At 34.6% G+C, this 24,927-nt stretch overlaps 1 protein-coding gene across 1 annotated transcript in view; it reads right to left on the bottom strand.

Annotated features, from left to right (window-relative positions):
* Positions 1 to 279: 279 nt before the first annotated feature.
* The window catches only part of LOC131044010 (ABC transporter C family member 2), a 189,717-nt gene continuing 165,069 nt past the window's right edge, over positions 280 to 24,927 (bottom strand). Inside the window, exons 16-28 of the mRNA XM_057977274.2 lie at positions 24,615 to 24,755; positions 10,798 to 10,998; positions 10,578 to 10,676; positions 10,334 to 10,486; positions 8,791 to 9,185; positions 8,234 to 8,414; positions 7,717 to 8,040; positions 4,672 to 5,425; positions 4,140 to 4,261; positions 2,125 to 2,370; positions 1,826 to 1,927; positions 1,165 to 1,486; positions 280 to 594 (exon numbers count right to left, since the gene is read on the bottom strand). Of these exons, the coding sequence (XP_057833257.2) occupies positions 497 to 594; positions 1,165 to 1,486; positions 1,826 to 1,927; positions 2,125 to 2,370; positions 4,140 to 4,261; positions 4,672 to 5,425; positions 7,717 to 8,040; positions 8,234 to 8,414; positions 8,791 to 9,185; positions 10,334 to 10,486; positions 10,578 to 10,676; positions 10,798 to 10,998; positions 24,615 to 24,755 (3,138 nt within the window). The 3' untranslated portion in view covers positions 280 to 496. The remainder of the gene's footprint in view (positions 595 to 1,164; positions 1,487 to 1,825; positions 1,928 to 2,124; positions 2,371 to 4,139; positions 4,262 to 4,671; positions 5,426 to 7,716; positions 8,041 to 8,233; positions 8,415 to 8,790; positions 9,186 to 10,333; positions 10,487 to 10,577; positions 10,677 to 10,797; positions 10,999 to 24,614; positions 24,756 to 24,927) is intronic.

Raw genomic sequence — 24,927 nt, 5'->3', positions numbered from 1 at the left:
TATTCTCAGATCTAGTGCGAAACATTGCAATAAGAATACATTGACACTATGTCTAAGCATGGAATAGATGCAGTTATGAAAAATAATACTAAATAAATTAAAATTTAAAAAGCCAAACAATGTTAAACTACTAGGCCGCATGGAGAATGTATATATATAGTCCCCTACCATCCCCAAAATTTAGGAAAATTGTTGCCATCCCAGCATCTTCCCATCATGGAAACTCAGAGAAACACTGCAAAAAACTGGCAAGGAAATTGGGAAAAGTACAAAGGGAGATTGAAAATTATTATCATTCCATTAAACCAGTGTTCTCTTAGCAATGGTGTTTTTCATTCATTACAATCATTTGGTGCAAATTTAAACTACTTTGGCTATATTCATAATAAGTTCCAATGAGCCATACTCATGGAAATCAACTGCAGCTTTCCTAATTACTCTTCCCATAGTTATCTTTAACTAAAATACACAAAATGCCTGATGCATTGGGCATCGTTCACATACTCAAATTTCCCCAGTCAATGTCCCTGCCTTCCAATACCAATTCGTCTTCATTAAATCTGTTTCGAGCAAGTCGACTCATTACAGACAAGCCTGTCAAAAGAAAAATTAACACTGGTGTTACAAATGTACATGCAAAAATAAAATAATCAGCATATTTGTAATGAATATTACTATGACTACACAGCTTTTGAGTTTACTGTTTTTTTCCCAAGACAAGCATTAAAATATATGGAGAACCAATTGATAAATTGAGAATATAAAACAAAAGGCTTGTCTGTGTGTTATGTCAATTTCAAAGTGTACAACCATCCACTAAAAGAGCTCATATTAAACACAATTTGGTCGTTTCATATTATGATATTAATTGCTTTCAGATACAAACCAACTGTTAACATCTATCGTTGAAAAAAAAAACTTGAAAACAGTACGACATAATATGGAGGGAAATGTGGAAACATAAATGCTTCCTTATTGTGACCACATCTGCATGTTTGATGTCAAATCCCCTTTCTACACTGAATCTCCAAATACAAAATAACAAAAATATCATGCCAGAAAGTACGATATAACTAAGCATGTAAATTTATTTTGCAAGACTAGCTCATTTGTGTCATATTTTTGGGTTTTAATCCAAGGACTAAGGACACAAACAGAAAGTACCTTCGATGACTTTAAACAGTGCGGACCACCAATTTTCCCTGGGCACCTGATGCTGAACCAGTGCCACTTCAATTGCACTGTCATGCTTTCCTTGCAAAACATCCTGTAGGGTCTGAGCTGCATTTCTTGTTTCTTGAAGAATGTTGTTCTCGGTACCTTCTCCAGCTATTGCTAGCAGATTTTGCTGTGAAGAAGTCAAACTCAAAGAAAGAGCAAATTGTGCTGCAACAGCCCAACGTGCAGAGGCTGTCCACTTCCTTTTATTTTCAAATGCTTTGTTTTCAAATTGCTCTCCTGTGTCTCTGACTCCAAGAGCTATATTCTGTAACATCAATAAAATGAAAATCAGAAACAAGAAAATGATTATAATTGACATTGCAAAAATCCCTCTTTATCATATACTACAATTGTACATCTTAAGAGGCTGAATATTTTGACCTTCGCTTTTATACTACAAACTAGAATTCTATCAGCTCACTTATACTTTTGAAACTCTGATGTAAATTCATGCAGCAAGAAAATTTGAGTCTCCAGTGCCATGAACACTGCAGCTTAGCAACTGACATGACATGAATGAGGACAATTGCAACACAACCAAGTTTTTGTGGACAGCTACAATAGCAAGCAAGCTAATTCTGATGGTACTCATGTTAAATGTTACCCGTAGATATTGTGCATTAGCAGATCCAGTGCTGCGGACCATTTTACTAAAAGCACTCTCCTCATCAGAAAGTAAATTCTCAGGAGTGTCAAATTCCAAGACCTGTAACAGAGAAAAGGAATCCATATTAACAAATGAGCACAGCCTACACTAACAGCACTGATTCATCAAACATTCTATTTAAGATTCCTGAAAAAGCTATATCTAGAACACCAAAATCTCTTAATGTCAGAAGATCAATCCTTCTCTCTCAAATGTCATCAATTAAATAGCAGTTTTACAGAGATAAATGCATATACCTGGCCTGCATCAAGAACAAGTATACGGTCACAGTCAATAATTGTATTAATTCGATGAGCAATAACAAGCATTGTACAGTTCTTGAACTCTTCACGGATAGTCTTCTGTATAAGGGCATCAGTTCCAACATCCACAGCTGCAGTAGCTTCATCAAGAACTAAAATCTTTGATCTCCGAAGCAAGGCACGAGCAAGGCTTAGTAACTGACGTTGGCCAACACTGAAGTTTTCCCCAGCCTCAGAAACCTATACACACAAGAGAACATACGTTATGGGAGTATACCAAAAACAATAACAATAAAAGAAACACAAAATAATGTTAAGCCATTATGAAAATTTTACTATGGAAGGTAACGATGACAATTTTACAGGAAACGATCATTTGGTGGTGGGTTCTTTCCTGTTTCTAATGCCATTTCCATTCATGCGAAAGCAGATACGGAAAAGGAAATTGATCATAATGCTTCTGTTCTTTCTTTACATGGTGTGATATGCTGGTTTAAGGGTTTTTGACCCAGCCTCCCTCAGCTGCACTCTTGGATCTCAGAACAGTGGGAGCCTCTTATTACTGGTAAAGTTCATATTTTCCCCTTGGCTAAGGGGTTTTTTATTGCTAAATTTGATAATGCCCTAGATAGAAACAAAATCTTATGTGATCATTTCTTTAACTAGGAGGACAGATTTTTGTTGATGATTAAGCCTTGGCACTCTAATTTCAACCTTTCTTCTGAAACGTTTAATAAGATCCCCATTTGGGTTAGGCTTCCTAATCTCCCCCTTCATTTATGGACTCATTCTCTTTTAGAGGAAGTGGGTGAGGCCCTTGGAGAATTTTTGATGGTAGATGATGAATCCTATGATAATTTTCACTCCACCTTTGCCCGAATTTTGGTTGAAATGAATGTTTCAAAAGGGCTGCCCGCTGAGATTTTTCTCAAATTTTCAAAGGGCTCTTGGGTTCAATCTTTGGACTATGAAGGCATTCCCTTCCGTTGTAGAAAATGTTTTAAAACAGGTCATGCGGCTACACAATATGGATTTGAAAAAAAGGCAATGACGGCTACATGGTGGAAAGGTGCTTCTCAACAACATTATACGGTTGAGAAGAAATCTGAGCAAAATAGGAGTTTTTATGAGGTGGTTGCCATGGAATCACAAGGTCGTGGGGCATCCTCTTCAGATGTCATTGATGGTGGTGTTGCTAAAGCTATGCAAGAATATCATGTTGAAACCACTAAAATGCGTGAGCATGGGCCTCAAATTGCTATTTCTGGTGATAGCGTTTTGATTACCAAATCTGGTGACTCTTTTGATAAGGTCATGCTTGCTTTGTCGTCTGTTGATGCTGGAGTTTTGCCGCCCACTGGTTCTAGTGCGGCTGTGTTTGTCGGGCAGAGGTGGACTGGTGATGTTGGGGTTTTGCCATCCACTGGTTCTTGTGTGGTCATCTGCCGTGATTGGGGTTCGATGATTTCACCGCTTGCTGATGCTGGGGTTTTGTCGTCCGTTGGTTCTAGTGCAGTTGAGACAATGGTTGTAGGGATTCGTTCTCAGGATTTTGGTGCACTGGCTTGGCATGACAAGGCAACGCAAGTGGAAGAGGGATGGATTTCTGTTAAGGGCAAGAAAGCTAAGTTCTCTAAGCCTTCTTTTGACATGACTCTCCGATCCCATAAGAGCAGCTCTAAATGTAAATCTTGATGGTGCTTGGTTGGGGGCTGATTTTAGGCTGGCTGCTAGCTATTCTTTTTGCAGCCTTGTTTTAGGTTGTGGGGGCCTATTTTTAAAAAACCGATGTTTTTGGTTATGGGTGTCCTTTTTACCCCTGGTTGTCTGGTGCTTTCATGTTCTTTTTGTCAGTTGAACTTTTTGGTTGAGAGTTTGATGTTTTGATTCTAGACCTTTTAGAATCTTCTCTGTGATCCATCATTAGGATGAATGAGTGCAACCAGTGTAAGATGCCCTTTTCATAAAATGAGGACTAACAGCACTAGAGAAAGATAAAAAGGGAATACCTCTGCCTCAAGTCCCAAAGCATTTCTTCTGATGACATCTTTTAGATGTGCCCTCTCCAAAGCCTCCCAAAGATCATTATTATTATGTTCACCAAATGGATCAAGATTGAACCGTACTGTCCCTGTAGAGATTTAAAACCATGTTAAGGAAATAACTACTAGATAAGATGTTATGAAATAACCTCTTCAAGCATTCTCTAAAAATTAAAGAAGAATTTGATACAACCCTTTCTGTAGTTACTAGATATGCACTGTGATAAGGCAGAAAATGAATTAGTGGTCTGAACTATTTGAGAGCTTGAAGTTGAAATATAAAGGCAGATATTACTTCTGTTGTCTTTGCCAATATGAACATTCTTTGATTAACAACTTCCCGAACAAGAAATTGAATTTGTCTTCATTCTGTTTGAACTTTGCTATTTATTATTAATACTGCTTGTTATCTTTTTCATGCTGAACTTATTTTAAAGTTCATGAGACATTTGATGGTTAGTTGCAATGCACCAAAATAAGAAGAAAAAGGGGAGAATACCTGAAAATAGAACTGGAGATTGTGGTATAATGCCTAAAGCTTTACGCAAATCATTCAATCCAAACTTAGAAACATCACAATCATCAATGAGAATTTTTCCACATTCTAGTTCAACAATCCGAAACAGACTATTGAACATGGTTGACTTTCCTGCACCAGTGCGTCCAACAACACCAACTTTCTCAGTTGACATTATTCTGAAAGATATACCACGAAGAACAGGAGGGAGATCTTGACGATACCGCATAACTACATTTTTGAATTCAACAATCCCAGATGAAGGCCACCCTTGTGGTGGCCTGCAATTCTCAATAATAAGTGGGGCTTCAGAAGGCAAATCTGTATAGGTTCCAACCCTTTCCACAGCATTGAAGCTGTTTTCTGCCAGACTTGCCAACCGTAAAGTTGCTGTCAACAGGCTGGTAATATTCAAGGTATATGACAGAAGTAGACCCATCAATGGAGCAAATGCAGCTGTATCTGCACGTTGATTTTGCAAAACAGCAAATGTTGCTGTCAACCAGATCATCAGACCTCCCAAAGCCTCTAGTCTAATACCAAGCCAACGATTGGAGCTCATATTGACCAGTGTAAAACGAACATTATTGTCCATTGCTTTTCCATTGATCTTTGCCATCCGATCATATGCTTTGTATGCACGGATTGCAGCTAAACCATTCAATGCTTCACCGAATTGTGCATAAACAGGAGACCTGGAGATGGAATCCAAGCGCTTAATCTCTCGTGAGGTACTCTGCAAAGCAACAGAAAGACGGTGAAGACAACATATTAAAACAGTTTAATTGTTTGAAATTTAAATAGCAATGGATCAGCTTTGCAAGTGGCTCACAGGATAGGAAAGGCCGATTTATTAACATAAACGATAACTGACATTGAATCAAATAAGATTAGTGGTTTGTAATAACAAACAAAATTCCTGATCTACTAAGTGTTGGAGATTTAAATAAGAAACACCCAGCTAAGAAGTGCACTAAAAGAATAGATCCATAAAAAAAAATAATTGTAATTATTTTCAGGAAATTTGCTTAAGAGGATTGAGACTTCTACACAATCAATTCCAAAAAATTTAAGGAATTTTAACCATTTTGTCAATTTCCTGATCTCTCCCCAATTTATATTGGTGGATCCATGCTGATATTTTCCTGAACATAATCCTGGTAGCTAGACACTTTCACCTTAAAACTAGAAATAAAAAAATGATATAACGAGTTATCAATATCAAATCTTGAAGCGTCGAATTGAAGATGTAGGATGGCAACACACGAGGGCTAAGTCAAAGTATTGTCCTTAATAGGATAAAAAAAACTAAATTCATATTTAGTCTAATATATAGTGTAATTAACGATGCATAATGAAATGAACCACTTGAGATTAAACCACTTGATGTATTCATATGGCAGTGGGATTAGAGAATGGCTTAACCCACTTACATTTCGATAAATGGCAATCTTGTGCAAGGTTGCACTTATTCCCCTATCTTCCTTATCCCCCCATTCACACACATTCCAACATGTCCAACCAAAAATTCTCCATTTCTGCACTTTCCCATACAATCCACATTTATTGCCCACCTCATGATCAGACACTCATTTCTTGCACAAACATTACCATTCTCCATGTCAATCCCACAGGTATGGGAGTGATCCTAGGTCCAAGGACTTGACCCCTAAAATTTCAAAATTTAAATTCAAATTTGGCTAACTACTGCTAATTTCACTAGCTGTAATGAGCCAACTAAACAAATGTGTGTGATTTATTGCTACGCCCTTGTATTTTAAGGCATTCAATTGCATTGAATTACCATCCACAAGCATTATTGATTATCATTCACATTAAAGAAGAGAAGCATGTTAGGAACACTTCAACTGAAGCATCTAAAAGGAATCTAATTCCGCATTCCTTTGTCCTAGAACATCTACATGATTGTTTTCTATCTACCCATCCTTAGCACAAATGTAGAGCTGGTATTTTCCTTGGGGTTGACTTAGGTGACCTTGTGCCCTAGAAATCCAGCAGCCTCCCAAAGGTATTTTAAATACTGCCAGTCTTAAAAACAGAGTAGATATAAGTGAATTCAGAAAACCAACGAACAAAAGTACACAAGTTGCATGATCAGATCCAGGGCTCATAAATCAGATCCGCAACTGCAGAATTGATCCAGATATGTGGATTTGACCTAAGAAAAAATACAGATCTTGTTTAGAATGTGAGTCAAAACACAGAGAGAGGGGAACAAGTTCCAGTTCCAAGAGAGTTTGATTCCAGAGCTACATCAGAATTATTCATCTCCATTCCTAGAGCTAAAAACATCTTTATATCACTTAATTTCCTAGCTTAGCATTTAAATCTGAATTATCTCCTCCCATAGCTGTCAATTATTAAATTTACATTAGTTTATGCTTATGTGTATGCATTCTATTGCATTAGCCTAGATTAAATATTAGGAAAAGGTTCTTTTCCTTTACAATTATAAATTCATATTGTGATATTGAGGCTTGTAGTTGTTGTTCAAATACTCTTTCTCACATACTGACATCAACTACCCAAACCATGATCAATGATTACATACATGTCATTCCTCTGCCTCTCATCCTTTACAAATATTTTAGAAATGCTTCAGCTCCCTGGTGACTTGAATTACTATGAAATGAGCCAAGTTTGAACTCAAGAAGTATATGAAATTCAGTTCATAGCATAAACATAGACATGACTCAAGTTACACAAGATTAAAAGAAATTAATTCTTTCCTGTTCAATTTTAAAGAAAAATATGCTTGCACAAATATTAATGAGACCACTACCGACGGAATATTTTAGCACAGAAAAAGCCATTCAACAAGCTTCATTAGTGGAAACAAATTTAGGATGATTCTGATTCATATTAACTTTAAGTAACACAATTTCTCACCAAATATAGAGGAACTCTAAGCATGGCTATATATTTGTAAAAATAGTTAACTCAAAGAAAATTCTAACAATTTTTTTGAAAAAATACATGTGATTCTGCTGTCAAACATTTGCATACCTGATAGTATAAGTAAGCTGCATAAAAGATGATCAGAAGTGGCATTATTGCCCATAGAGATATGGTGCTCACAATCCCTATCAAAACAAATGTTGAAAGAAGCTGGAAATTTTGGCTCAAAAACATATTTGAGTAGATAGCAACATTCCGATCTATGTCCCCCAAGTCTTTTGCAAATCTGTTGATGATTCGTCCAATTGGATTGGTATGAAAGAATGACATCGGAGCCCTTAATATGGAAGTGAGCATACCATCATGTAACCTTCTGGCAGCATAAAGACTTGATAAAATCAAGCAAAATGAGTTTATCAATGTCACCATTACCTATCAGAGAAGGAATGAAAATAATCAGAATATACAAGACGATAAAAGTAACAGCAAATATTATGTCAAATGACTCGAGATTCGTACACAGATACTCTGAAATTATAGATAGCTAAAACATTAGCCAAGTCATGGCACTGGAAATTGTGCTAAGATCTTTACTCATTCTTACTGATTGTCAATTTGTGTATACCTGGCCAAAAGATAAACAGGCATAAACAATGTTATAAAAATTGGCTCCATGGTGCTTTGTGGCACTTTCATCTGTCCACACACTTAACCACGTACTACTTGAGACTCTCAAAACCTCAGATGCCACATAACACGAAAATAGAATAAGAACCACCCAGAAGCCTCCTAGTGCATTTTTATATCTGCCACAAAAATGTAAGTATTTCTCAGACATGTGAAAAGCCTACAGAAAATTGTATTTTCTAGAAATATTATTTTGGGTAGAAACACATTGGAATATAAAGCCAACAAATCATATGTTCCCTCAAATTTACTGCTCAGCTATGCATAGAGTGGCACAAACCACCAGAATTTATAAAGAATAAATGAAGTCAATTAACATGCAAATGAACTTTCAGTAGTTGATATATTTATCAAGTGTTCAGCATATAAACTAATCAATGTTTAGAATATCACCTAGAAACAAAAAATGGCAGCTGGCTAGTAATAAATATATTGCAAGTCGACAACATCTGAAGGTTGAAACCCATCAGGAAAAATATTCTTCTCATATCTTACCTTTGAAGAACACTAAAACTGATGACTCCTGTTTCACGCTCTTCCTGTTTTATGAGAACTGATTTCCCCTCCCTCGTCTTACTGCTTGTTTTCTTGAAAGATTCACTTTTCTCAATCTTCATTGGCTCTCCATTGCCCTCAAACACAATAACCTTCGGTTCATTATCTCCGTTGGGGATGCTTTCTTCTATCTCATCTTCCATTTTTCCGGCATTCTCCATCAGTGTCTGAAATAATGACCCATATCTGATGAGCTCTTCATATGTTCCCTCCTCTTTGATCATCCCGTCTTGGATCAGAACAATTTTGTCCACATGTGGAAGAAAATGCAGTTGATTGGTGACCAAGATACGCGTTTTCCCCCTTAACTCATCCTTAATGCATGTATCGAAAACCTGAGAAGAGAAAAGGCAAGCCATTCATCCAAACAATCCAATGTCAGATCATTTTCATACTAAATTTGAATGAAGGTTTTCATTCTTGTTGCAAATCTGAAAAACTCTCTCTAACTCTATAAGTGTAAATACTGAACTTTATAGACTTGACAAGGTCTTCTCTTATAAGCATCAAAACAGTCACAAGCTTGTATGAGATCCTATGCAACAGTTTTCAAAAGGCTACATGATTATTTGTTTGTTTATAATTTAGGCATCCATTCTAATCAACTTGATTTACTGAATGAAAAATGCTGGTTGGTACTTCATTTATTGTCACAATTGTGATTTCATTTTCACATATTCACATAAGGAAATTTTCTGATTTTTGCTCATCTCCTAGAACATTCCAATCACCTATTCTGCAAGTATGCTCTTCCAATGGTGTTCTTGGATGTATATATCCCAAATTTCATTCTATATTAAGGCACCTTATCACCTCTTTCTATCAATCTATCAATAGTGGGCCAAATCTCAGATGATTTTACATGTGAGGTTCTGTGATGCACCTAGATCCACAACACAGAATATGCGGATAGCCCCTCATTCAATCCAATGGACCAGGTAGTCACCTCTGTGAGACCACATTTTAAACCTTAGGCATCCCACACCATATTTTATTATTGGCTGTTCTGTTCTAATGATTTTTGAAGTTATCATTGGCTGATGCAGGAGTGTAGTATTGTACTTGACAAGAGAATGAGTTTGCAAAAAGAACAGATGGTTATAAATAATACTGCTTGTTGCATTGTAGGGCATAAATCTATCAATGAATTTTCATATCTACATGCAAATCATTTGATTGCAGTTCATGGTTAGCCTATCTCGAGAAGATGCAAAAGTTCTGATTATTATTTTTCTTGATTTGACTCTGTAGATTTTTTTGTGCCAACATTCAGATCAAACTCTATGATCCATCACCAGGGAATGAAAGTGCAGCCTTCCGCAAACCAAATAGAAAAGAAATCACGACTGTAATAGCTCAGTACACATGGCATCTTAGTATTGATTATTAACATACTTCAAGTAAAAAAAGAATCAGTTTGGGATGAGAACAAAAGAAATCAAATACTGTTTAAATTCAAACAAAGTAAAGTGCAAGCAATAACCTTGCGGCCAACATGTGCATCAAGTGCACTTAGAGGATCATCAAATAGATAAACATCTGCACCAGAATATACAGCCCTTGCAATAGAAACTCTTTGCTTCTGCCCACCACTAATGTTCACTCCTCTTTCACCAATCTCTGTGAGATCACCACCCTAATGAAAAAAGTTTACACACATCAATAATGAAGCAATTGTATGGCAAATTTCTCAAACATGTTGAGCTAGATTAGGAGAAGGCACTCACAGGTAAAAACTGAAGATCATGTTCCAATTCGCTGACATGGATTGCTCTTTCATAACGTATTGGATCATATGGGGATCCAAATAAAATATTGTCACGAACCTGAATATATATGCAGTAAAGAAAGCATAAAATTTCCAATAGTCACTTCAAACAATTGGACAGAGGCACTAACAAATTAGTTTAATGAAGTTCAAGTCAACTTGAGATTTGAAGAACCTACTGTTGCATTAAAGATCCATGAAACTTGTGGCACATAGGCAACTGTTCCCCTGACAACAACCTCTGTATCTGCCATTGATGGTATTTCTCCGAGCATTGCTGAGATCAAAGAGGTCTTCCCCTCTCCAGTAGCCCCAACAACAGCAACAAGATTTCCAATCGAGACATCTAGATTTATATTGGAAAGTGTAGGGTTCTCAGCCTGACAATTTACAAAGTTATCAGAACGAACTGTAGCATGACTGAATTCGGGCTCAATAATGAAAACAAATAACAGAAAATTTTTGGCACAACTATTGTGGTCTTCATATGACATACTAAAATTAAAATACAACTTTCTGCAACCATTAAACTAATTGCTGTGAAATTGAATCTTCAAATAATTTTTTTCCTTATCTACAGTTCATAACCTAACACACAATATGCATCTTGAGCATTAAATATCCTTCAAAGATACATTCTCCTGCTTAATGTGATAGAATTTCATGGGTGTTGATGCATATTATTTAAATTCTTAACAAGTATTTGTGTTTATGGTCTATATGTATCTGAATTTCTATGTCTCTTATTTGTGCACATAGCACTTCATTTAACAAATGGTGATACAGCATCGAGAAACCAAAGACGGTTTAATTAGGTGATTGCTGAAAAGAATTACTCTGTCCAGAAAATAACACTTGTATAACCTGTACATGAACTTCAAGCTTGTAGTGATGAATGTAATATAGAACCCCAATGAAGGAAAGGAGTTGTTTGTGTTAGGTAGCATGGATTACATAGCGAAAAGAATAAGGAAAGGGTAGATGTTTTCTTGCATTGACACTTAGCATACCTATTTAGTGAGATAGCTTGTTTTACTATAGCTGTTGAAAGTGGCATATCCGTCTCATTCTGGGAACTTGCATAAATAGCTATACTGGCAGCATTTTCCTATGCGGGCTTTTGCTCATAGTCTCAGATGCCAGCATGAATTTTAAAAACCAGCCATGAAGAATAGAGGCCAATTAATAACAAGTTTATTTGCAGTTCACAGAATTGATACATCCACAATTCAGGCATTGAGATAAACAATTTTTATCTAAATTCTAAAGTTCAATCAAATCAATTTGTAATACAAATTAACTATGACGTTTTGTGCTATTGTGTGAAACCATATAATGCAATGGAGCTTTTAAAAGGATAAGGTCTGTGGTTGGTCAAATTTAAGTTCACTGAAAAAGACCCTTAATTATCTGTATGTCAAGTTCCATGTTGCTCATGTTGTAGATATTTGAGCTTATGAGGTGATCTATATCTGTGGGTGTGATAATACACTTCATAATCTTTGTAGGTTCTTATTTGATGTTAACCACGTTACATATGCCATAACTTAAGGTTAAGTTCGGGAATGTTTGTATTCAACAGTCTTCTTCAAGAATTTTTATATTCTGCCAGAATAGAACAGTGTTATAGAAAGAAATAATATTGCCAGGAAGACAAATTGAATTTTTTCTTACAATTCAATTTCCATCAGCTGACATTTCAACAAAGTAACAAAATCCTCAAAAAGGAAAGTAGAGAAGCAATCCCCATTCTATGAAGTTGCAATCAACTTTAATTATTTGATTATTTTGTCATTTAGTTTCTCATTCAATGAGACTTGCATAATTCTGTCTACCACTATATAGGCGTGTTGTATACATATGAAACTTTTTGTAAGTCTTGATTTCTATCTTGTTGTAGGCTTTTCATCCTCTAAAGAGTTATTATAGAAGCCTTGTTACCCATTTTCTTGTATTTTATGTTTGCAATTTTTTATCAGTTAAATTGCTAGCTAACAAAAGAGCATTTCAATGCATCAGATGAACATAAAAAGAGCTCAAACACAAAAGATATTCAAAATCTGTCTAAGGCATGGAAAAGTGGCTGAGAGGCTCTCAAAGGGCACTTGGGATGAGTTTTCTACTAGTAGAATGAGACTTGGAACACCCCTTAGCAGCTACAACCCATTTTTAAGTAGCAAAGAGTGTTCAGTTGAGCCCCTCAGCAGTTATAACCAGATTTTAAGTGGCAAAGAATGTCCTGGTGCACACCTCATCAATTACAGCAAGTTAAAGTGGTAGTGGCACCCTTTAAGTGCTTTTGAATGGTTATTGCAAGTAAAGTGGCTGAGAGGACCCAAAACTCGGAAGTGCTCCTAGAGGTTATGTGCCAATATTTGGAGTGGCATAAGTAGCAGAGGACTCCAAGCTATTGTCTACCAATTTTTCAGTGCCAGGAGACCCCCAGAATAACTCCTAGGTGATTTCTATCAGTTTCAATGTTACGCATTGCTAAAAATTGAGCCCAGCATGATTGATCATCATCCATTTGCTTTTTCCAAGGTTTGAGATTTCATTTTTACCCATTTCTTGCAGATTTTTAGGTTTCCAACTAGCTAAAATAGGGTTTCTGCATTTGGTGATTAGGGCTTCAAGATTCTTCAAGAGATTCACCATGTTTCAAAGCGAAAGATCCATCTCTGAAATTGCTACTTTTTTGAAAAGTTGTTTTATCAAACAAAATTACTTTTTCAAAGGTTTTATTCTTGGATAGATGGTTGAGGGCCTATTATAGATTGTTTTAGTTAACTTTAATTTATTCTTTTTTGTGATAGTTTTATGATTTAAAGTGTTTTTTCCCCCTGCTTTTCAGAAGATTTAAGCGTTGTGTTTTAAAACAATAATTTTTTGGGATAAATTAATTATTATCTTAAATTCCAAAATTTTGGTATTTTGTAACATTATAAAAAAGTTATTGGGGAAAAAGAATTTTTTAATGATAGTAGATCCTTAGCTGATGCTGCTGAAATTATTGTTCCATCTATTAATCCTGTGTCTACACTTACCGTATTTATGGTTTCTATTAGAATATTAATCTTTACTTGGTAAAGGTTAATTATTTATTTGTATCATTTGTTATGTTAAGAGATTACTTTGGAATTCCTACATGTCCTTTGTCATTTTGTGTCATCTCACACGTGTGTGGATGACTCATTTTCTTTTAATTTCTTTATTAAGGAATATTAGTTGTCTCCTCCTTAAGAGGATCTTGACACATTGCACACACATTATGAATGGTGGGATTCATAGAGTTGGGAGTTACAAAGTAACTCCTCTCCTCATCTCTATTTAAGAGATGCTTCTCCTCTTAGTCTTCACAAGTTATTGTAATAAGCTTATTGCTTAAGCTTCTCTCTCTTGCATTGTTAGGCTATTGCCTTCCATTCCTATTCATAAGGGTTTTTTTCTTTGCTTTTTCCCCTTTTAAAAACTCTTGTGTCTCCTCTCCTATTTGGTGATTGCTCAACTCAAGTTGCCCTTCGTTCTTGGTAACATTACTTCAATCAACAAGCTTCTTGGATTATTTTTCATTTTTTGCTCTTATTTTATTTTCATGGTATCAAAGTAAGTTACTAATCCTTGTTTAAGTTGATGAAGGTTGCCTTGTCTTGTGAGCAAACCTTCTTTGGAGGCACTCTCTTGAGAGAAGAGAGATTTTCATTGAATATTTATTATTATTATTATTGTGTAGGTATCTCTAATTCAATTTTTAGTTTTTAGATCTAGAATCAATTAAATTTGCATGCATTAAATTCTAATTTAAAAAAAAAAAACTTTTAAATATTTTTTTTATTAATATTTCTTTCTACAGTTTATTATCAAACTCAAACTAGTTTTAACAAGTTTATTTTGGTTTCAATCTAACAAGTTATAATCAGTTGTCTGCTTTTGCATGCAACTCTAAATCAAAGCTAACAATCTGGTCTTCTAATATTTCTGTTTAATATTCTCTAAAGCAAAGCTAACAATTTATCATTGTACTGTTAATTGTTCTTTGCTATTGGTTTATTATTCTCCTTTTGTTCTAATATATTCTAGATTATTAGTCTCTAACTTGTATTTAAGTTTTTTGGAGCAATAAAACTTTAATATAGAGAATAAACTGAATAAAAAATCATTAAGCTGTGAATAAATTATTTTGCTCATAAATTTTGTTTTCCAAATCATTATGTAATATTTTGTAACTGTGTGTTCTTTGTCAACAATTCAAGCGTAATAGAACCTTAAAATCTGTAAGTTTTGGTGAGATAGTTATTGCACACCAGCTAATTATTCTTTGCTGCATTTTTTTTTCCCAGACTTGCAAATCTGATTTTAGTTCTTGCTTGGCAAAACTCTATTTGCCTTTGTTTTAGCATCTCCAGCCTTCTACAAAGTTTATTCCAAATTGCATTTCTGCCCATCTTTGTTTATTCTCTCTTCACCTCCTTTTACTTCAGTTTTGTTACCTGCCACAAAACTCAGGTATTGCAGCTACACTCCAATATTTTTTTTCTGTTCATTGCAGTTTTGTAACGCCTTAACCATTTTTAATTCTGGCTGCAATCGTTTTTTTCTACCTGTGCAAATTTATTGCCTCTTATTATTGTTTCCTCTGTCATACATGTTGCGCCTTTCAATTGCCTGATTCCTGCGGTAGTTCTTGTAAGGTACTCTTCTTTACTTGCCTTCAATATTTCCTGCATCTGCCGCTACTCAAAAGGTACTCATTAAATCAAAAATAGTTTTAAAATTCAGACTATTAAGTTTACTTTTAATATTGTTTCTTTCGTGCTGCATGTTTCAATTATTTCATTTTTCTAAGTTTGTTTTAAATAAAATTTCATTAAATTTTAATTTTAGTAAAGGCTTTTGTTAATATAGAGCTTTTAATTTTGTTTTCTTTAAATGAAAGTTTTAATAAAAGTTTTCCTAAGACTTTTAAAATAGTAAGTTTTTTTCAATCACACTTTTTATTAAATTTTATTTAAATAAAAAAAAATTCATGCCTTTGAATTAAAAGCCTTTAAATTAAATATTTGTTATTTAAATAAATATTTTAAATCAATATTGCTCTTTTTATTAAAGTTTTTAGACAAAGATGTATTTTTTTATAAAAAATTTCAAACTTATTTAAGCAAAAGAGGTTATTTTCATTTGTTAAGTAGAGGAGATTTTTGTTTTTATTTTTTTCAACTAACCTTTATTTGTTCAAGTTTGTTTTAAAAGCATGTCTACTTTATTTCCTGCAATTAAATTAAATAGTTCCAATTATCATTCATGGAAAACACATGTTTCATTTATTTTCTGCTTTAAACACCTCTTGGATGTTGTGACTGATTCAAAGTCAAAGCCGGCTTCGACCACACCTCTTGCTGACTACGAAAAATGGAAGGCTCAAAATGAGGAAGCCCTTGGGCTCATTGGCATTTCAATAGTTCCCGAACTTTATGTTCTCATTGGGAATTGTATGAGAGCTTATGAAAAGTGAGCAATTCTAAAATCAACTGATGATAGTTCCAATGAATCAAGAAAGATTCAACTTCAAGATCAACTTAAAGACCTCAGATATACAGATTTCAAGACTACGGATGGTTTTTTATTTAAGTTTGATTCTATTAATAGTCAATTACATCATTTAGGAATTAAACTTGACAATATACATTAAATACATATTATTCTTAAAAAGTGTTTTCCTAGAAAATTTCAATAGTTTATTACTAATATTCATGATCAGTTAGCTATTCCTTCTTTAGCTAGTCAACTTGCTTATGATATTTTTCGTAATTTGTTACGTTGAGGAGGATATTGATTTAGTTTGGTACTCTTAAAAGTAGTGAGCATGCTTTTATGTCTAAGAATAATCATCATTTCAAGTCTCATAATAATAATAATCATTATTCTCATTCTAAATCTTCTCACAATAATACTAATGACAATCAAAAAAATACTTCTTCTAAGCGGCCTCATTGTACTTATCGTGGTGAAGATGGTCATTGGTATAATAATTGTTTCAAGAAGCAAAATGGTAAAAAAGCTAATGACACAAAATAAACCTAATCCTAAAAAGTTATAATAATGGGAATCAATCTTGTCATGCTTTTACTTGCAGTTATAATGTTTCTCAACCTTTTGAATGGGTCATTGGTTCAGGTGCTTCTCAACATGTTACTTCGCATAAAAAGTTCTTGATTCTATACGACCTGATACTTCTAATGTTCTTCTTCAACTTGCTAATAGTTATAGTTGTAAAGTAGAAGCAATTGAAGATGTGAACGTACCTAATGGTAAATTGCATAATGTTCACCATGTTCTTGAATTGGAAACTAGTTTGCTTTTAATTGCTAAGCTTTGTCAAGAATACAAGATTGAATTCTATAAGGATATGTGTTATGTTATTGATCCAAAGCATAACAAAGTTATTGCTAATGATAAGTTGGACAATGATAACTTGTTCAAGTTTCATGAGTTTTCTCAGTCAACATATTCCTTGCTACCATTGATTTCAATGTTGACATGAAAGACTTGGCCATATCAATGCTAACTATATTGTCTTGATGCAAAAAGCTAATATGGTAGAAAGATTCCCTAGTGTTGTTCCTTTTAAAATTCTATGCACAAGATGCATGAGTGGTAAGATGCATAGAGAGCCCTTTCCACAAGGTCAAGCATGGAAGGAAAATCATAAGTTGCACCTCGTTCATAGTGACCTTTTGGGACCCATGGAAAATGCCTCCATCCAAGGATCAAGGTATGCACTTGCTTTTGTTGATGACTATTCAATAATGCGGATCTATTTTCCTCATAGTAAGGATCAAGTTCTTGATGTTTTTGTTGAATTCATAAGTTTGTTGAAAGGCAATCTGGATTTAAAATTAAAATTCTTAGAATTGATAATAATAAGGAATATGTGAATAATTTTTTCAATGGTTATTTAAAATCTTTTGGTCTTAAACATGAGCTTACTATTTCTTGTACACCTCAACAAAATGGTGTAATGAAAAGGAAGCATAGAATCATTTCTGAAATGGCTAGATGTTTGATGCATGCTAAAAATATGCATTGTAAATTTTCGTCCGAAGCTATGGATTGTGCTACTTATCTCATTAATAGGACTCCTAGCAAAGATTTAAAAGATATAACTCCTAAAGAGGCTTGGTTCGATAGAAAGCCCAGTCTAAAGCATTTAAAGATTTTTGGTTCAATTGTTTGTGTTCATAAACTTAAAAAAAAAGGCAAAAATCAGATTTTAAATCTTCTCCTTATATATTTGTTGGGTATGATGAAATTCTAAAACTTATAGAGTTTATAATCCTATCAATAACAAAGTTAAAAGTTGCTAGAAGTGTTTGCATTGCTGAAAATGGTGTTCATGATTGTTCTAAAGTGCATGATAGTGAATTTTCTTAAAGTAAAGTTGTGGTTGTGGAGGACAATCCTCCTCTAAACCCTCCTAATGCATCTCTTACTTATAGTGATAGTGATGATGATAATGATAATTCTACCCTTCATGATTCTTCAAATGAAGATTCTATTACATCTAAAAGGAAGTCTAAGTGGTTTAAAACTTTGATTCAAGAAAGTGATGATTATTTAGCTAGAATGAATAGATTTAAGACTAGAAAAGCCAATTATTGCAATTATGCTTTGATGTCTACTATTATGAATACAAATGATCCTAAATCCTTTAAGAAAGCTAAAACAACCTCATTTGCAAAAGGCTATGCAAGAGGAATATGATACTTTGGTTGCCAATAAAACTTGGGATTTTGTTCCTTTACCTCAAGGTAAGAATCTTGTTTCTTGTAAATGGTTATATAAAACTAAGCTCAATGCAAATAATGAAGTTATCAAATTTAAAGCTAGAGTAGTGGCTAGAGGCTTTCCTCAAGTAAAAGGCCTTGATTATAATGAAACATTTGCTCTTGTAGCTAAAATGTCAACTATTAAACTAGTTTTTTCTTTAGCTTCTCAAATGCATTGGCCTATTCATCAAATGGATGTTAAAAGTTCTTATCTAAATGGCGATTTGCATGAAGAAATTTATATGTTTCAACCTCCTGGTTTTGTTAAGGTAATGAACATTTAGTTTGTAAGTTAGAGAAATCTACCTATGGATTGAAACAATCTCCTAGAGAATGGATTCTAAAATCAATGTTTTCTTTCTTTCTCAAGGTTTTAAAAGAAGCAAAAATGGTCCTAATTTATATATCAAGCGTAGTGAAGATGATATTGTGATCGTTATTTTATATGTAGACAATTTAATTCTAACTAATAATTTGATTTTTGAAGTTAAGTTTCAACTCAATCAAGAAATTCAAATGACTGATTTGGGACTATTACATTATTTTTTGGGTATGCAAATTTAGCAAGCACCTAATGGTATATTTCTATCTCAAAGCAAATATGCTCAAGGTATTTTAGATAAGTTCAAAATGAATGATGTTAACCATATGTCTACTCCTTGTGAATTAGGCACTAAACTAATGATTGATATGCAAACTTCTTTTGTTGATGCTACTTTACATAGGCAACTAGTTGGAAGTTTAAATTATTTAACTCTTACTAGGTCTGATATTTCTTATAATGTTGGTTTAGTTTCTAGATTTATGTCTAAACCTCAACAAACTCATTTCAAAGTTGCAAAAAGAATTTTGAGATATGTTAAAGGTACTATTAATGCTGGTTTATTTTATGATGCAAATTGTGATTTTATTTTAAAAGGATATATTGATTCATATCTAAAGGGAGATCCCATATCTACAAGGAGATCTTAATGATGAGAAATCTGCTTGTGGATATTTGTTTCATTGTTGGATCAGGTGCCATTTCTTCGAATAGTAAGAAATGACACTCTACTTCTCTTGGTTCCACAAAAGCTGAAAATAAAGGTTGTACTAATGCCTCTAAAGAAGTTTCATGGTTATGAAGATTGCTTGAAGACTTGGGGCTACCTCAACAAGATCCAACGCCTTGTATTGTGACAATCAAAGTGTCATTGCCTTGGCAAATAATCCTATATTCCATGCAAGGACCAAGCATATTGCTCTTCAACATCACTTCATTAGAGAGCAAATTGAAGACAAGCAAGTTTCTCTTCTATATTGCAAAGGAGAAGATCAAACTATTGATATTCTCACCAAGCCTCTTTGTAAAGAAAAATTCCAAATTCATTGTAAAAATCTTGGTTTACAATCCATTGAAGGGTTTGATCATGATGTAAACTCCCCAAGTAAAGCTTAAGTGGGGGTGTTAAAATATTAATATTTACTTGATAAAGGTTAATTATTTCTTTGTATTATTTGTTATGTTAGGACATTCCTTTGGAATTCCTACATGTCCTTTATCATTTTGTGTCATCTCACACGTGTGTGGATGACTCATTTTCTTTTAATACCTTTATTAAGGAATATTAGTCGTCTCCTCCTTAAGAGGATCTTGACACAGTGCACACACATATCATGAATGGTGGCATTAATAGATTTGGGAGTTACTTTGTAACTCCCCTCCTCATCTCTATTTAAGAGATGCTTCTCCTCTCATTCTTCACAGGTCATTGTAATAAGCTTCTTGCTTTAGCTCTCTCTCTCTTGCATTCTTAGGCTATTGCCTCCCATTCATAATTATTTCAGGGTTTTTTCTTTGTTTTTTCCCCTTTCAAAAGCTCATGTCTTGTTTGTGTACGTTTTATCATATACCAAATGTCAGAATAAAATGTCCAATGACACCCTATCCTCTCTTGAAAAACCACCACCTATGCTAAGATTGGGAGAAGATCATATGACGATTTCAAGGTTTCTTTTGTCAGGTCTTGACATGTGGATAAGCTCAATGGGCGTTGTGATATGCTGGTAATACACAAAGGGACTTAGGCTTGGATCGTTCAATTCACAATGAAGCTCTATCATTTGGGACTTGGATAATGGAAAAACTGAAAAGAAGACAAGGGTTTAGAAATTCTAATCTATTCCTAAGAGTTCAAGAGACAGTATTGACTAGGTGATCTCAATAACCACACTTTGCTTCGCCTCGCTTAGGACAACTACATAAAGCGGATGCAATCTTCTAGGGATGTGCTTATGATCGTAAGTTAAGCATACACAAAGGAAAGATCGGACTAACTTTACACAATGAACAAAAATCACCTGTCCATCAAAAGTATGAGCGGAGATGCACCATAAATCAATACTTATCAGATCTTGCATTCATCTAACATACATGAAATAAATTCTAATCTATTGTGTTGAAGAAATTGAAAACCTTGCCAATCATTCAGATAATAGAGATTACAAGGCCTAAAAAGCACACAAGCAATATATTATCCAAAATGACTTTCTCGCAACAATGTTTCAAAAATTTCACACTCTCCAAATGAGAGGAGGCAACCTTATATAGGCACACAAAATTTTTGAATGGCCGAGATCGAACAGTGATCAAGAGCCCAGATTGAAAGATCAAAACCCTAATTAGGGTTTGTTAAAACTAACTACCCCTCAACCAACGAGAAAATTACATTTGGAGACACTTGTCCTTCTTGCTAAATATGAACCAACAATAAAAATAGAAGGTTGTTGCATTGTGAAGTGTGCCCTCTAGGAGCTTCTGTGGATAAGTCAGGTTCACTGAACCTGGACATGTTGACTTGGAACAATCTAATTGGTTGGAAGATGACGAAGCACCACTTCAGCGTGTTGGATGTCTTCCCTAAATTCTCCAATTTGTGTGAAGAAATTGCCTAAGTATGTATATTTGTTTCTTCTTGTCACCGTCTGATTCTGATTGGGAGCTTGTCTTTAATTCTTCAGGAGATGAAATCCGTCAAGAAGTTGTCCTGATTGCTTCCATAGGTCGAGTATTATGGATGAAATTCCTCAAGAAGTCTGAAATTCTTTTCATCAAGTCCAAGCACCTTTCTTTCTTGATATCTCGAGATTCTTTCAAGTGCCTTGAATTTGGAGAAGAATTCCCCTGTGAAGTATTTCTCATATTTAGCCAAATTTCGGCAATCTCTATGCTCGGACGAACCTTGCTTGTGGACTTCTCTTCAATTTTGAATTTGGCTTGTAACTCCATTTGCATTTTCTGCGATGATCTTGCCTCCGTTGTCATCCAAAACCTGCCAAAATTAAAGAAAATAAGTTAGAATCTTCATTTTGAACGTGAATTTTGAAGGTTTGATGCCAGAGTGTGGTCTGATTTTCCACTTTCTCAACACTTAAGCTTTCAACAAGCTGTAATCACTTAGAAATCTGAAAAATAAGAAAACTACGAGGAGCTGAATCTGATTTTAATAAGTTTTAGGACTGAATTTGGTCAGAGAATGAATAACTTAGTCCCAAAATTTGTGAAATGAATGTTAAAATCAGATTTGGATGACTAAGTTGTTTAAACCAAATCCATTTTCCATAAAAACTTCTTCAAAACTTGAAAAACCAAGTTGAAAACCATGAGAGTTTGTCTTGAAAAACCCTGTCACCTTCAGAATCTAAACAAGAGAGAAGTAAGAAAGTGCTGCTTGTCTCAGAAAATTTTGAATCTGCACTTGAAATGTCTTTGAAATGCTCTTGAAATCTGTACAAAAACTCTTAAAATCTTCTCCTCTTCTTGTGTCTTGCTCTTCCAAGTCCAAACTTTCACAATGAATGAATGATTTGCTATAAGTATAAACTCCAAAGTAAATCAAATTTTGCATTTGGCAACATAGCTGGTCTTTCCAAATTCGAACCAGTCTTGTTTCTAAATTCATTCCACTCAGCGAACACAATGAGAAAGTTGCTATTTTTTATTTCTGTTGAGTTTAATCTTCTTGGGAAAGTTCTGATTTCAAATCCAGTCTGAGTTTAGTTCAACAAGAAAGTTTCTATTTTGAGATTGAGTTCATGAATCGAACTCTATGCTTATTTCTCCTTCAAAATTCGAAACTTTCTAAAAACTTTCTTCTTTCCTTTAGTTCGAACTTAGGCAGATTTTCTTGAAGCAAGGCGGATTTTAGGAGATTCTTTCTTCATGGCCAGCGGACTTCACCAAAACATTTCCTCCTTATTTCTGAGCTTGGGCAGACTTGAAGAACTTCTTTCCTTCTCCACCTACCAAGTGGACTTCATATAAGCTGTTCACCTTCTTTGCATCTCTTACATGGCGGACTTCATTCATTCTATGACCAAGCGGACTTTACTAATCTTGTGCACCAAGGTGAGGGCGGACTTGGAAATACTTGATACCCCTAGCACACACCATGAGGGCGGACTTGCTTGTTACCTTGACCATGCTCACACACCTCTAGGCAGACTTTCCTTGAGTGTTACTTCCATAAGTTGTAGGGTGGACTTTACTTGTTCTCTTCCCAAGTAGGAAGGCGGAATTCATGCCTTTCATTCCCCAATGCAAACCAATCCTAGGCAGACTTTCCTTGCCTTATGCACTTGGTCTTTGTAGGATGGTGGACTTGGTCAGAAAGAGTGCCAAAAACGAAACTCCCTAAAAATAGGATAAAGCAAAAAAATAAAACTTTCCAAAAATAGAAAGCTGTCCAAATTGACCCAAATCAATTGCAATCTTCATCCTTTGGGCTTTTTAGGCACATTGACGATGCCTAGACTCTGTTTTGACCCTGGTTTGCACAAACTAACTTATGACTTCCAAAACTCAGACCTTTCAAAACTGACAAAATGGTGCCGAGAAGGGTTGTGAGGCTCTAACAAAACCCTAAAAAGCAAAAGCAAGGAGGGTCCCCATTTGCAATTGGGCGATGTGTGAAAAAGGTCACAACATGTCTCCTCTCCTATTTGGTGATTGTTTAACTAAAGTTGCTCTCATCATTTATAACATTACTTCAATCAACAAACTTGTTGGATTATTTTTCATTTTTTGCTTTTATTTTCCTTTCAATTTCATTAATTAAGTTGGAAGTGGATAATAGCATCCAAGTTTGTATTGAAGTTTTTTTTTCATCTAGCTTGTAGCCTTCTAAACATCTTAGCAAAATAGTGTTTGAAATAACATGTTATTTTGTGTTGAAAAAATTGTAATTCGTTTTGAATCTTGTGTCCTTCCGCTTGCTGATCTCTACTTTGGCCAGTACGAAGGGGGTGTTGTCATGTTTATAGTTAGTTGATTTCATTTTTAAAATTTATAAAATCTCACTAGTGAGATGAGTTGTTACCGTTTTTGTCCTCATAACCAAAGGAAAAAGATAGGTAAGAAATTATTTGATTCTTATAAAAATTTCCCAAAAAAATATTGTTTAAGTGTAAATAATAGTATACTTTGTCTATAGTTAGTTTCCAGGGTTTCGATCTCAAGGAACTTAACTTCTATAATTTGAAGATACGATTTACTTCACATCCAACTCCAGTTTGAGTTGTCTTGAAAAAGACAAATTAAAATGCTAGCACTGTGAATAGGTGATAAAAGGTCCATTCATCCCAGAAGTACTTGTAAGGATCACAATTATCTTCCAAGTATCTTTTCTAAGACTTTATTGTGCTGATCCCATGTTATAGCACACAGAGAACTTTTCCACTCATGCAAACCTAGCAAGATCATCATGACCAACAACTAATCTTGATTTGTTACATTTTTTGCAACCCATGGAAATTTATTGTGCCCATTTAATGACCAATTAATTTTCCAACCATGAAATATTTCGAGAAAAAAAATCATCCCCAATGTGAGGTACACAAACATTTCACAAGGCTAAGTAACTCTATATACCATGCATAATGTTGTGATGAACCCTTAAGGACATTCTCTGGACATATGCTATGATAAACCCTTGAGGATATTCTTTGAATGTAACTAATTTGAAGTTGATGGTTTCCATTATCCCACCACAACATCCCCAATTTGCTAGTGCACCAAAAGCATATGCATGTACTCTTCAGCATCGGCAGTGAAATACATTAGTGTGAAAGAAAAATACAAGGCACTGATTTATGTTTGCAGATAATAAAAAATTGGGACTAAAATTTGGACAAACCTTCCTGTCCCAAGAAAAAGTTCCATTCTTAATTGATATAGCAGGAAGACCAGATTGCAGGGGTGGATTTAGTTGTAGCTTTCTCTCTTCTGCTAGGAAGAGATCCTCTAGTCTTTTTAGAGACACATTAGCATTAACAACCTGCATACAGAAACCAAGTTCAGTAAATGATCTGATATACAAATGCATAAGGAAACATCTTACACAGGAATAAATGTTGATCCTGTTCTAAAAAATTCTAGTGCAGGAGATATCTTAGGTTACGCAAATATGATGTTGTATTGCACCAAAGGAAAAACAATAAACTCCCTTG

Source organism: Cryptomeria japonica, chromosome 11 (genome assembly GCF_030272615.1).
Source record: "Cryptomeria japonica chromosome 11, Sugi_1.0, whole genome shotgun sequence".
Classification (NCBI taxonomy): Eukaryota; Viridiplantae; Streptophyta; class Pinopsida; order Cupressales; family Cupressaceae; genus Cryptomeria; species Cryptomeria japonica.
This window is presented reverse-complemented; position numbering and strand designations above follow the sequence as displayed.